The sequence below is a fragment of the Nicotiana tabacum genome, chromosome 10, assembly GCF_000715075.1.
Source record: "Nicotiana tabacum cultivar K326 chromosome 10, ASM71507v2, whole genome shotgun sequence".
Taxonomy (NCBI): domain Eukaryota; kingdom Viridiplantae; phylum Streptophyta; class Magnoliopsida; order Solanales; family Solanaceae; genus Nicotiana; species Nicotiana tabacum.
This window is the reverse complement of record NC_134089.1, coordinates 14,228,613-14,242,969: the sequence shown is the minus strand read 5'-3', so window position 1 is coordinate 14,242,969 and position 14,357 is coordinate 14,228,613. Positions and strand designations below refer to the sequence as shown.

Below are 14,357 nucleotides of genomic sequence, written 5' to 3'. Positions count from 1 at the left end.
TTTACCAATTGATCAACATGATGTTTGCCACCAAGAATGCAAGGACAAAGTTGTTTACAATTTTTTAAGTTTGCCTCAAGTACCTGAGGATAGTCTTGGAGCAATGATAAAGTTGTCTCCGTGTGACCTATAGCTCACGGGTTCGAGCCGTGAAATTGATGCTTGAATTAGGGTAGGCTGCCAACATCACACCCCTTTAGGGTGCGACTGTTCCCCAGACCCTCAGATAGGTTGCCATACCCTCAGAAGGTTGCCTACATTACAACCCTTTAGGGTGCCGCCGTTCTCCAGACCCTGCGTGAGCGCAGGATACTTCGCGCACCGAGCTACCTTGAAGTAATTTTCGAAGACTCAATCAGGGTAAATAATGGGCCCTTTTTCAACAGTTGGATGATCAATTTTCAGGTTGTTGGTGTTCTTTAAAAATCAAGTTGGAAGACAATCCAAATGAAAAAATGAGGAAAACTTACATAAAGAACAAGAAACAGAGGAGGAAAAAGAAAAGCTTGGTAAGTTGACATTAAAAGGGAAGTCCATATGCATCTTAGTAGTTACAGCTTACAGTAAAATAAGGACATTTCCATGTGAAGGGAGAATAGGACATATGATGCTGTCTGTCATTTCTAGATTGATTTACAAAAAAAAGTATCCCCCCACACAACAAAAATTAAGAATTTCATTCAAGTTAGCTTCTTCCAGTTTGATATTTTCAATTCCTAATGCACACTTCTATGCTGCAATTCCATTCTTTTTTCACCGCGCCATTTCTTGTGCTTGCGGATAGCCAAGCTGCTCCATCTCCCAGCTCAACTTGGAAGCAACTCGTTCGTGGCAAGGAACATATTCCTGCAATTGCAAGATATATGCAGTTTATTAAGTACGGACTGTCATATCGACCAATGCTAGTACATAATACGAACGGCATCATATCAACATATTTCTCTGTTTTAACCAGAAGAGATCAACGTTTCTTGGCTGTTAATGAAGCTTAGAGAAACATAACAAGTCATTTTCTTAAGGTAATTCGTGTAACGACATGCATAAGATATTACCTCCAGTTTCTTGACCAGCTCCTTTGCTGTTGGTGCAGATACAATGATCTCGCGAGCATTGGGACTAATGAACCCTTCCTCCACAGCTTTGTCAATAAATGACAATAATGAATTGTAATATCCATCCACATTCAGCAATCCTACCTGCAAAACGTACATTGCATATGGTGCTTTTAATTCTGAATTTGTCGAGCTAGACTGTATAGGTACAAAGTAGCGGTAATGATAAAAGAAATTGCATGCATCAATATATACCGGCTTATCGTGGATGCCAAGTTGTGCCCATGTAATCACTTCAAGTAGCTCCTCAAGTGTGCCATAACCACCTGGATGCAATGGAGTATTTCGTTATCGTTTTATTCATTAGTCAAAACTAAAAAATTCTTCTTTGGTTGATGAAATAAGTCAAGTGAAAAATTAACTAAGAAACCTTTCGAAAACATTTGCAGAAGAATGAGAAAATATTTAGCCGGGTGCACGAAGCATCCCGCGTTTACGACGGGGAAGGGCCCACCAGGGTGTGATGCAGACAATCTACCCTAATGTAAGCAAAGGTTTATTACAAGGAAGAATGATACAAGGAATGAATAAAGGGGTTTTAGAAAAAAGGGTTAAGAGCTATAATGTTAGCTCACATGAGCATTTATTACACCATGGCAAAAGAATTGACTTATTGTGCTTTGTATACAACTATGCTCTTTTATGTCTCATACTGCAGTAAATAATGACTTCCTACAACTTTCTCAAACTGACTTTGTTGTCTGAATTTTGGCATTTATTGACCTCACCCTTCAGCAAATAGGATGCATGCTCCTCTGCTAAGATCTTAGGCTATAATGTCTCTGAAAAAAAATATTTTTTATTTGGTTTTGAAGCTTTCTGAAATGCAGCCACAATAAGTGTATGACTAGTTAAATTTTTTGGAGAAGTAGAATTCCTTGAATAGAGTGAGCATGATGCCTTGTTAGATACAGCAGCTAGTTGTCATTTACAATTTTGTGAAAGTTTGACAGTTCTCTTTTTTATTTTCCTCAGTAAGATAAGGGAAGATTTTTGCAGGAGGAAAACTCAGAGGCTATATGCACATTTAAGGAAAAGAATAAATCACAGTAAAACAGCTCTTAATTTTCAGTGCAAGATGTTGATAGGTCAACACACTAGGGTTTGAACTGTAGGTTTCTAATCATGAGTTTTGGGGTTTGTGAGACTACAAAGAACCAAACTGATTATTTTCAAGATTTCACATTTTTTCTGTAATAGGTGTCAACTTGGTCTACTACTTAACTAGGACTATCTTTATTCAGCTTGTCCTCTGCCTTTTTGGATAGAACATCCCTCATTTGCCAAGAAGAGACAATTCCCCACACATATAAGGTGTGGGGTCCGGGAAAGGATCAAACCACATGCGTTTATAAACACATATAAACAGTTTATACAATAGAACGAACAAAGAGCAAGTAACTTGTTTTGGTACTTTTATACAAGAGGAAAGTATATCAAGTCCATATGAAATCTTGAAAAAAATTCTAAATGCTACTCCCTCAGTTCTGAAACTTTTCGCTTTTCGAGATCCAAACTGTGTAAACTTTGACCACATTTTGAAACGTATTTTTTCATCATATTGACATAAGAAAAATTGCAAACTTGTACTTTTCGTATAGTTTTTTAATATCTAAATTTTAACTCGAAAAGTGAAAAGGTTCACATAAATTGGAACAAAGAGAGTTATTAGTGATGCACATGGTAGATGTTACTTCTCTTAAAAGTTATTGAGGAAAGATAAAGGAGTACTAAGCTTAGAATATGACAATCTGAACTCTGAAAAGAATAAAACAGAGAAGAGAGATGTTGAATCTATGCCCAAATTAGCAAAATCAAAGCACCTGATATTCTTTTTTTATTGGCAAAATTTAGTACAAAGAGTGAAAATTGGAGTTGCAGTGCTTATACCAACCTGGTAAGGCAATAAAAGCATCAGAATGCCTAGCCATTTCTGCTTTCCTTTGATGCATATCTGCAACTGCCTTCACTTCTCCTACTGTTTCACCAGTTAACTGTTGAAAGGATAATAAAATATTAATTTATTTTTGAAATTTGTGCTTCTTGGGAGAAATGAAGGGAAAAAGGGTGTGTTGTGTGGTGGGGGTTAAAGGGTCAGAGAAAAACAAGTTTCTTGTTGTAGTGTAGTGCATTAATGCAGTGAAAGCAATGACGAGTTTTTCAGAAAATGGAGTTAAATCCCAAAAATCTTGAATTTGAAGATGAAAATCATCACCAACATATACACCACAAAGACACCCACATGCCCAGTAAATTCTTGGGAGAGTAAGATGTCCGCGGCCTTGCCCACAGAAGGGCGGAGAAACTTTTTCCGGTAGACACTCTTAAAGAAAGGAAACATATACACCACTAAATAAACATATATACATGTACATGTATCAATACCACAAACAGCCAAGAGGGAAAACTACAACAACTCTAACAGCAGGAAACAGACTAACAGGGTAAATAAAGCATGCTATGCTACTCAGAAAAAGGAAAAATCAGAGAAAACATTAGCAACCTAAGAATGCATAAAACTAGTGAAAAGCCAGCTGCCAAAGTACTATGGGATATGGATAAGGTCAATAAGGACCAAGAAAGAAGCAGTGTTCTTTATAACCCCAGAAAAATTACAAAGAAAAGGAAAGCACAGACAATGAAATATTTATCAATACAATTTCTTTTGTACATTAAAACTGACAGAAACCATTGTTAATATTTTAAAGAGTAAAGTACTCCTAACTCCTAAATAACTCAAAGTCTCAACTCATAAAACCATGGAATATACTATTGAGTTTTTCTTTATTTTTTTAATAATATAATAATCAAGAAAGGCCTAAGACTTTTCAAGATTACATCAGACATACCTCTCTAGGCATGAGTGTCTTGGGAATAACTCTGCAGGGCAGACAATAACATGACAAGAAATTAGTAGTTTAAATGGAGAAGAAATCAAGAACACTAAACATAGTAGTAATAATTAAGAAGCTTTACTTAATTGCCCATGTTAATGAAATACTATAAAAAAAAGACACTAGGTGCAAAAGATCCCACATTTACTACGCAGGACTGGAGAAGCTCCGCATCTCAAAGGGTCCCACAAAGATAACTTTACAAAATAATAAAATACTACTAATAAGTTAAATTTATATTTAATCTCATTCTCACCCAATAACATGCCTACCACCATCATGAACTGCCTGTGAAACCAAACCCATTAGGCCTATGCTGCCTCCTCCATAGACCAAATCAATGTTTCTTGAGACCTTCAATTACAAGAAAACTCAGATCAGTCCAAGTACTTATTAACCAAAAAAAAACAAAGATAAAGGTGGAATTTGGATCTACAACATCTAAACAGACTTAAAAACTAAGCACATTCACATTTTGTAAAGATGAAAATGGATAATACCGAGCCAAAAACGAAATGTCTTGTTAGCAATATTTAGTTTTCATATATGAAGAAGATGATGAGGCATAAGTTGAAGATAATCTACAATGAGAGAATAGAAAGGAAAGTAAGCAGAGAACATTGTTTATTTCAAAAGGGAAAGTAACTTCAAGAAAAGAGAACCTAGACATGGACAGTATGGGTAAACACCTAAATGACCAGAAAAAAAAAACACACACACACAGAGGTTGTTGTTTGACAGGGATATAGAAACATTGCATGCAAGCTTTTCACCCTCAAAGAAACATCACATTTGCATGAAAAAATTTTACCCAAAAAGAGAGGAATCAACCTAAAATTCCAATCGACATGTTTATACATTCTATAAAACTTGCAGTAACTTCAAAAAAGACCCCATTTTTCCTATCAAGAATGTAGATACAGGGACCCCTCCCTCCACCACCCCCCCCCCCCAAACCAAAAAAAAAAAGACCCCATTTTTGCAAAAACACCCAAATGAGGAAAAGGTCAGAAAACAACACATTCTCAGTCCAAGAAGACAAAACACCAAAAGGGATAATACAAAAACACAAACAAAGATGAAGAAAACAAAAGGGTGGAGTAAGTGCCATTATTGACAGTACCAATTCATTGCCAAGCTCAATAGCAGCATCTTGATAACTACTCTTTTTCCCTTGACTACTCCCACAAAACACACAAATCCTCTTGAATTTTGATACTACCATCACATCACTGATCATCTCCCTCTCCATTTCTTTAAAGTTTTCTCCTTTCTACTAACTCTGTTTTCCTACAAAAAGACCCCCTTTTTGTTTTTTGCCTAAGCAAAATTCAAAGAAACAAACTTTTAGCTGTGTTACTAGTACTACACCCTTTGGCAAATGAACTCTCAATATATAGGCAGTTATACGTGTGTGCCAAAAAAGAATAATACCTATAGACCCTTTTAACTTGACCACTACAATAGTGTCCAATTGCTTCACTACCATTTACATATGGGGCTATGGCACGTGACTATCACTTAGCACGCTTATTGTTTGTGCTCTCTCTAGCTCGTGTGGACCACCTTATTTCTTTTTACATTTTTTTTCATTAATTAGTTGGTCATCTAATTATAAAATAAGCTCTTCAGAAAGAAAAAAATGTGTTAAGGTATGCCTCCTCCAAGTTTTATGGAAAATGGGACTATATTAGGTATATTTCTTTTGGAAAACTCCTAGGAAAATCTGCGGTCGTTATCTTTCCGTTGCTCATTGAGTAACTTATTCACTGTGCAATAACGCGCAAATCATACACAAGATGTAAATCGCATTAGGCAAGTCAGTGTAATAAGCTCTGACTGAGAAAACTGCTGGTGATGTATATTAATCGAGGTGCTCTCTCTAGCACATGTGGACCTCCTTATTTTTTTAAAAAGTTTTTTTTCATTAATTAGTGGGTCATCTAATTATAAAATAAGCTCTTCAAAAAGTAGAAAAATTAGGTTCTTTTTTCTCCCAATTTTATCGAAACTGCGACTATGATAGGTATATCAATCTATTTTTAAGTTATATATTATCATCAACGATTTAAGCCTTTACATATTTCATTATTTCATCCTTTTATATTAGGTATATCTATCATGGCTAAAGTTAAATTTCTAATAATATTCAAATGTAAGCGAAGCTTTTATTGAGCCAAGGGTCTGCCAAAAATAGTCTCTTTATCTCCACAAAGTAGGACTAAGATCCGCATACATATTAACTTCCACGGACCCCACGTGTGAGTATACACTGAATATGTTGTTGTAGTAGTATTCAAATGTAAGCGAATTAGGAATGGATATAAATATTACTATAGTTTCGAAAGGGAGTTTTGCGCCGCGGTAAGACTTGCTATCGTGTGAACAGCTTCAAGTCGTGAAAATATTTTTTAAGCAAAAATATAAGGTAAAACTGCATATCATAAATTCAATGTAGTCTAATTTTTTCTTTGACTCATAAACAACAAGAGTTTAGTATATCGAATTGCCCTTTGTTATTAGAGTATATAAGTCAAATGTCAAGTTTTTCTTGGGTATAAACTTTTTGTAGTAGAAAAACCATTACAATTAGCAAGCTAGAAAAGGTAACATTTGCATCTTACTCTATTTAACAATTTTAAAAAAGAAAAAGTTAAATTAGAACCAAAAAAGGAACAGCAAGATGAAACAACCTAATATGTCAAGGCAGAGTCAATAGAAAAAGAAAAGAAACTAATATACCAAGTAGTAGTAATTTGTAGAATTATTGGTAAGAAAGCAACTGTTTGGTACTTGGTGTTTTCTTACTTCCCTTTTAGTTAGGGCCAAAGGGTCCATACCCTTCTTTCCTCACCCATGACGTTCAATCTACATCAACTTTTTTCAAAAGCTTTTTTTATTTCATTTTTACAGAGGTCTTCTAGAAATAATCTTTTTACCTTCACAAGATAAGAATAAGATATATTTCTATCTTGTGAAGTGGCGTGGCGTGGCACATGAACGGACTAATTCCGTTCTACTTAATATGGACACATGATTTGAAAGTGGCGTGGCACATGAACGGACTACTTAACCAGTGCGTTGTCGGTCTTTTGATTGTGAAGATTCCATACAAATATATAACCATTTTCAACATATGTATATAGATATTCGAAACTTTTGTCGAGGTTAACAGGATCCGGTGACCGCTCTAATATATACATAGGTCCGCTTCTACACTACTCTCCACCGACCTCATATTGTAGGAATACATTGGGTATGTTGTTTATTATTGTCTTTTGAAGGTGCTTGATTGAAGTTTTTTTTACTATTATATGACACATTCGGAGGATGTTTTTACAAATAAGTTTTGGGTAGTTTTCTTAGAAAATGCAGTAAAAAGAAGAAGAAAGTGGAAAAGTAGGGAAATTGATGGGATTATTCTTTCCAAAAATCTGATGATTTTCTTTATACTGAACATTTGGGGAGGGAGAGAATAGAAAATATGTAATCACTCGTTGTTTTACACTAATTTAATAAATATATAGAATATGTCTTTAGATTTTACATGTATTATTTATCACTTTTCTATAATTAATTTTACTCCAACTATTATTTGAACTCGTGACGTTGTAGGCTCAAGACAATATCCTTTTATTAATTTAATTTTCTCTTTTTCCACTCATTTTCCTATATTCTTGGAGATTCCATCCTGAAAAAATAGAAAGAAAAAGAACCTAAATTTAAAGTCAAAAAATCTAGTAACATAATCATGCCAAGGTCCCAATTTCCCTCCTTTTCTTTTTTCAATTTCCAGTCTCCAACTTCATTTCAAAAAGAGTTAAAAAGACCCTAAGAATATTCCATATGAAGTCAAACATTGTCTATAATATCTTAGAGAATACTCAAGTAACACATCATAAGGAATCATAAGGATTAGAGTTTTATATTTCATCTCGTAGCAACGGTAAAGTTATCGTTGTGTAACATATAGGTCATGAGTTCGAGCCGTAAATATAGCCATTAATACTTGGATATAGTAGGCTGTCTACATCACATGACCTCTTGGGGTGGAGCACTTCCTCGTACCTTACGTGAATACGAGATACCTTGTGCATTGGACTGCACCTTCTTTTAGAATTGTAGTTTAGCGATTGCAACTCGTCTTGCATTATTTAAACGTAAAGTTTTAATTTTACAAGAGCCCTTTTATCTTCCTCTTAATTACACGTTATTAGTTAACGTATAATCCCACTATGTCAAAAAAAAAAAAATTAAGAACTTGTCATCTAATTATAATTAAAGAAGGATTCTGCAGCATAAAATAACAATAACAACAATAACAAATTCAGTAAAATCCTACAAGTAGGATTTGAGGAGAATAATATGTGCGTACAGTGGCGGATCTAGGGCATAATATACGAGTTCCCAGAAACCAAGTAACTTTTGCAGAAAATCATTTAGAAAATAAACAACAGGAACCCCATAAGCTATAGCAATACAGATAGAATATTCTACCTTTCTGTATGGACAGTACTATATGTAAACTTTTCTTAATCTGGTTTTCTTTGCCTTTTCTCCCTGCAAACATTGAAAAGATTACTACCTTTTCAACTGCAAAAAGGTTATAAATGGACATTGCAAAACAAATATTTTCTCTTTTTTTTTCTCTACTAAAAACAATAGTATTAATAAACTAGTAGCATGCTTACTACAATTTACGAGTAATTACAATAAATAAATTAACAACACTACATTTTATGGGCAAATACATGGGAAAAATTCAGAAGTTCAGATGGAGTACTTATGGAGCACTGTGCAAATTAATTAAAATAATTGAATAAATAAAAACAGGTGGGTATTGGGTGTATCAGGCTTGTACCCTCATTCACCCACTTTGACCAGACACAATTGCTCTATTCATAGGAAACATTTCATTCTTATTTCATAACTCCATTCCCTTCTCCCATGTCATTTGGCTTACCATCTTGTCCCCAACCCATTCCCTAACTTACTTCATTGCCTTCGACAGAATCGCGAATTTAGAGTTATTGGTTCATATTGAGTGTACATATTAAACTTTTGTTTGCATATGTATACCTTGTTAATTCGAGCAAAAATAAAGGAGTACAATTGATCACCCCTATAGACGAATCGAGAATCTAGAGTTATTGGTTCAGAATGAGTGTATATATTAAACCTTTTTTCCCATATGTATACATTGTTCGAGCGAACAGAAAGGAGTTCAGTTGATCATCCTTATAGACGAATCTAGAATCTAGAGTTATTGGTTCAGAATGAGTGTATATATTAAACTTTGCGTATGTATATATTATTCGAGGGAAAAGAAATGAGTTCAGTTGATCATTCCTATAGACGAATTCAGATCTAGAGGGTGTTTGGATTGACTTTTAAGCTGGTCAAATCAGGTTTTAAGCTCTTCTTAGCTTTTTTTAGTGTTTGACAAAGTTAAAAAGTATTTAAAATAAGTTAAAAACTACTTAAAACAAGCCAAAAACAATAAGATGGGCAACCCCAACTTTATTATTTTTTGGCGCAAAAGCTATTTCTGCTGAAAAACCACTCTTTCTAAGTCAATCCAAAACTGGCTCCTAGAGTCATTGGTTTAGAATGAGTAGTGTTGTTGTATACGTATTAAACTTATTTTTTGCATATATATATATTTTTCGAGGTACTGAATTGAGCTCAGTGTGAAATAAGAATGAACCACTACTTTTTTGTGCATGGTACTATACTCCCCCCCCCCTCCTTTCAATAGCTGAATTATTTAATCCTAGGGAACATGTTTCAATTTCTTAATTTGTTATGGGCTATATAGCACACTAATGGGAAGGAAAAAAATACAAATTTTAGTTAGTTCTGTTGGTTCCAGGATTGCAGTAACAGAGAGTAACTTAGACCATGCCTGTTAAATAAAGATACTTAGTGTGTTAGTAAAAAACATCCTCAATCCCTAGGTTGGCCTATGTGGTTTTGTTTTTCTTTCTCATCTCTGTTTTCTCTGTCTGATTACTTACAGCCCACTCTTTTGAAACTGCAAAAGTATAGAGATTATCAAATTATAATTACTGCTGTATTTAGTGGGGGAGTTTTTTTGTGGATATACACACATAAAATATGAGTGCATGCTTGCACGCGGGGGTATATAATTAGCATGTTTTTGTGTGTTGTTTTACACTCAAGTATGTGTATTATGGTAGGCTGTGTTTGTATTGTAATTGGTGAAGAATACATATATTTGAGCCTTCATAGACAGATGGGATACAGCCTATAGTGAACGGTAGGTTTGTTTTCGAAAAAGAAAAAAAAAATCATTTGCGTCCACTATTTGCACTAGATCAGTACTAATTTATCATAGTTAAGTAATGAATTAAAATAAATACTCCCTACGGTCCATAATAAGTGATCAATTTACATTTTTATTTTGGTCCAAAATAAGTGTTCATTTATATATTCAAGAAAAAAATCAATTTATTTTTCCAAAATTACCCTTACGTATGTATCCCTAAAAAGTCTTTTACTTCTCACATTTGAGAAGAGAAGTAAGTACTACTATAACTATGCTACAATATTTAACTATGGGTAGTTTAGTCACACTAACTATTTTTGTTTATAATTTAGTATTTTTTTTAATAAATGTGCTCAAGGTAAATTGATCACTTATTATAGACATGGAGGAATATATTAATTAATCATAATTACGAGAGAGCAGGAGCGCAGCTAGGGGTTATTCTTAACCACCTTGCCCGAAAATTATACTCATCCCATATTACTTGTCCACTTTTCCTTTTACATGCCCCTTAAAAATCATAAATAAGAAGGATGATTTGACTAATTTACTCTTTTAACTCTTTTTAATACACTCAAGGGTCATTTGGTTGCCGATTAGAATTATGCAGGTATTATACATTATAAATTATACATGAATTAGTTACGCATGAATTATTATTTTTTGAATATTTGGTTTATTGTATTAGAAATTGATATACATTATATTAATTTATAGTAAAATACTTATTTACTGATTTTGTCTCTAATAGATTGAAAAGAGGAAGAGCCTAGCAGTGACGCATCAGTATCTCCATGCTTACTCTCCAAAGGGTTTGATACAGATCGATCAATCTATCGAAGGAAGCCTTTATGTGTAAAGGGATAGGGGTAAATTTGTCATTTTAATATTTTATCCATGTATTACTAATACATACATTAGTTATTCTATCTTCTCACTCGCATAAAATAATATACAGATTGACTTATAACTTATACATATATTATTTACGTAGAATTGTAAAATGACAACCAAACATAATATTAATTATGTTGAATTTTGTACAAAATAACTAATGGCTACTAAATGTTGTATAAGTTATGTTGTCCCAATACATGAATAACTTTTTTCCTAACCAACTACAAACGACCTCTCAATTTATGTGGCCTCAAACTAATCAAGTTAATAAAGTGTATCCAGATCATTTATCCAAAAAATTCTCGTTAATGGAATAGCATAGAGCAAATGAACATACACCATCAAAACTTATTTAATTTTAAGGGCAAAATGAAAAAATTTGATTAAATCTATCTTGGTTTTGTAAATTGACAAGTAATTAAGAACAAATATTTTTAGTAATGTGGATAAATAATATGTGACGGAAGGAGTATTTACAAGGTCAAAATTATCTTTATGTATAGGTGGTAGGTGATAAATTTTCTTGATTTTTTATACTTTATTTCTTTATATTTCCCTTTCATAAAAATATGACTCCGCCATACGAGAAAAATTATATATGAAAAACACATGTATTACATTTTTCATTTTGAAGATTCTTGAGGAGAAAGGGATAGCAAGGCAATAGCAACATGGATAAGAAGACAAAAATTGTAATAATACCAACTGTCAATTGATGGAGTAGAAAATGACCTTAATTGATGGGGGTAATTTTATATAAATTGGCACTGTCACAATTTGCAAATTTGTGGCGTAAAATATTTAGATTAAAAAATTCCCCAAAATATTCACATCATTAGCTCCCTTTCAAAGTTCCAAAGGAAAGCAAAAAAACAAAACAAAAAAACAAAGAAAGAGTCGGTATGGTTTCATTATGACCAATAGTTCAAAGATTAACTTAGGTGTCGTTTGGTTGGAATATGATTATACCGGTATAAGTTATGCTGATATAAGTTATATTGGGATAAGTTATGCTGAGATTAGTTATGTTGGGATTGTTGTTTATTCATTGTTTGATATGTTGTATTAAGAATGACAATTGCATAATTTCTAAGAAGAAGATATAAGTTATACCGGTGCTAGTTACTCCACCTTCTATAAGGTATAGGTTATCCCAGTTTTAAAATTAACACCGGAATAAGTTATCCCGGTTTGCTAACCAAACAGAGTATTAAGGTAGTATTAAATTTTTATACCACCCTTATACCTTCTTATACCTCATACCAAACGATTTTAAGAATAAAACGAGGTAATTAGCTTTTTATTAATTTCAATTATATGGTAGGAAAAAGGGAAAAGGACTGCAGTTGGAAATCGATTGCAATACTTCTTGCTGCATGCACACGCAACAATAAATGAATAGTGCAACAGTCAACTCTATGGGAAATGCCCTTTTACCTATCATGCTTGTTGTTTAACCCAAAAAATAGTTTTCAAGGTCAAAGCAATAATTTTATATGACGGGCCACAAACAACCGATTCAATCAGAAAGATATAAAACTTCGTTAATACAACGTGATAGAGAAGTGAGAAATAAATTCAATGACAGATAATATAATAAAAATAAAGCAGAGAATAAAGAATTCTTATTGAATGATCCTTGATAGGATAATGAGCCGAACAGAGCTTGAAGGGCCGAACTATAGCTAACTTGAGAGCAATATGCTATAAATTATAATGTATAGAATTGTAGAGAAGAAAATTAGATTCCCCCGATGGTGGTAAAAATATATCTATTTATAGGGCTACATCTAAGTAACTAGTCTCCTTGATTTATGGGTCCATTATGAGCATTTACTCAATCTATTCATTACTTTTGGAAGACTTGTAACAGTTGTGTAAATGCTGGAATTCCGTAACTGATGAGTTAATTCCGTAATTGATGAGTTAATTCCATAACTGATGAGTTAATTCCGTAACTGATGTGTCAATCCGTGCCTGTTGAGTCAATCTCGTGCCTGTTAAGTTAATCTCGTGCCTGTTGAGTCAATTTTGTAATTGATTGCCTTGTTCTGACCGTTACAATCATTTATTGCATTTGTTAATAATTGATTTGTAACTGATGGTGTAATGATGGTAAATCCCATATAATCCGGAATTAATTGATTCCTTCCTCATTTGTAATTATGAGATATTCTCCCGCACCTGATCCGGGCTATTTCATGATGATCAGTTCCGACGCTAACAGACACGGTATGAGTATGGTCGGTCCCGGGGGTATTTCACATATCATCTTTACATGTCATTCTTCACTTTTCTTCAGACTTTGCTGACACGTGTCGCCATTTAATAGACCTACATGACGAGTCTAATTTTTACTAATACATGTAATATGTACTATTAACATGTATGTACTCCATTCGGTAAGGGCCGCAATTATCCTAGTGCAAGAAAGGTATCAAAGGAATTATGAAAAATAGAAGGTTGCTACCTTTTTCCCTCTTTCCCTCTTTTCAAATAAAATCAGACATGGCTTAGCTTCATTTTAATTAAATTTTTCCTAAAGTGAAGGCAATTCCGATTTACCCTCCTTTCTGACGGAGTTTCCTCTACAAAAGTCTACGTAACAATTCTAATGCTATAACTTAAAACACTCGATAATCACTCCTACAAAATGATTATGACCCAAAAATCAAGTGAATAATGAGTGTGTATACTTCATTGAGGAAGTTCTCTTAGATGAATGTTTGATCTCGAGTGTAAATGCTCGACTAATTATTCCCGCTACTTGAATATTCTCAATCTTAAACTAATTTTGAGTTTCTTATTTAGGACGAATCAGTTTTTCTAGACTTATATATACCAACAATTGCAAATATTGACTGACTAATTGTTAAAAATTAAGAGACTGTATAGAGAATTAGATTCTCTATCAGTTCCCACTGTAAGCAACAGACTGTAAAACCAACCAGTATAGGAAATCAGGTTCTCTAATTGTTCCTACAATAGCTCGGCAGTAAGTAAAGAACACAGAGGATTTTTACGTGAAAAAATCCCAACTCAAGGGGACAAAAACCACGACCTACACTTGTAGTCTTTCAACTTCACTAACTTGTAAACACCTATTTCAAGCCACTTTGTAATGACTCCATTACAAAGAATTCAACTCAACTAACTTGTGGTAAT

At 33.6% G+C, this 14,357-nt stretch overlaps 1 protein-coding gene across 3 annotated transcripts; it reads right to left on the bottom strand.

Annotated features, from left to right (window-relative positions):
* Positions 1-493: 493 nt before the first annotated feature.
* LOC107794372 (cytokinin riboside 5'-monophosphate phosphoribohydrolase LOG3) lies at positions 494-5,393 on the bottom strand. Of its 3 annotated transcripts, none has more exons than XM_016616853.2 (7): positions 5,130-5,393; positions 4,263-4,360; positions 3,962-3,992; positions 3,007-3,106; positions 1,308-1,378; positions 1,053-1,196; positions 494-846 (listed from the first exon to the last, which is right to left on the bottom strand). In XM_016616853.2, exons 1-7 carry the CDS (start codon positions 5,256-5,258, stop codon positions 754-756), a joined length of 666 nt encoding a protein of 221 aa, XP_016472339.1. In that variant the 5' UTR covers positions 5,259-5,393; the 3' UTR covers positions 494-753. The 3 variants fall into 3 exon arrangements, with proteins under 3 accessions (XP_016472339.1, XP_075078708.1, XP_075078707.1); XM_075222607.1 differs by lacking the exon at positions 5,130-5,393 and adding an exon at positions 4,507-4,530; XM_075222606.1 differs by lacking the exons at positions 3,962-3,992; positions 4,263-4,360; positions 5,130-5,393 and adding an exon at positions 3,328-3,590.
* Between the last annotated feature and the right edge of the window lie 8,964 nt (positions 5,394-14,357).

Bases quoted from the DNA above. Each gene is read 5' to 3' on its own strand.
- LOC107794372 (XM_016616853.2), bottom strand. From the start codon at position 5,258: ATGGAGAGGGAGATGATCAGTGATGTGATGGTAGTATCAAAATTCAAG. The intron at 4,361-5,129 runs GTACTGTCAATA...TTGTAATTGAAG, and splicing joins TTGAGCTTGGCAATGAATTG to GTCTCAAGAAACATTGATTT. The intron at 847-1,052 runs GTAATATCTTAT...TTGCAATTGCAG, and splicing joins AGCTGGTCAAGAAACTGGAG to GAATATGTTCCTTGCCACGA.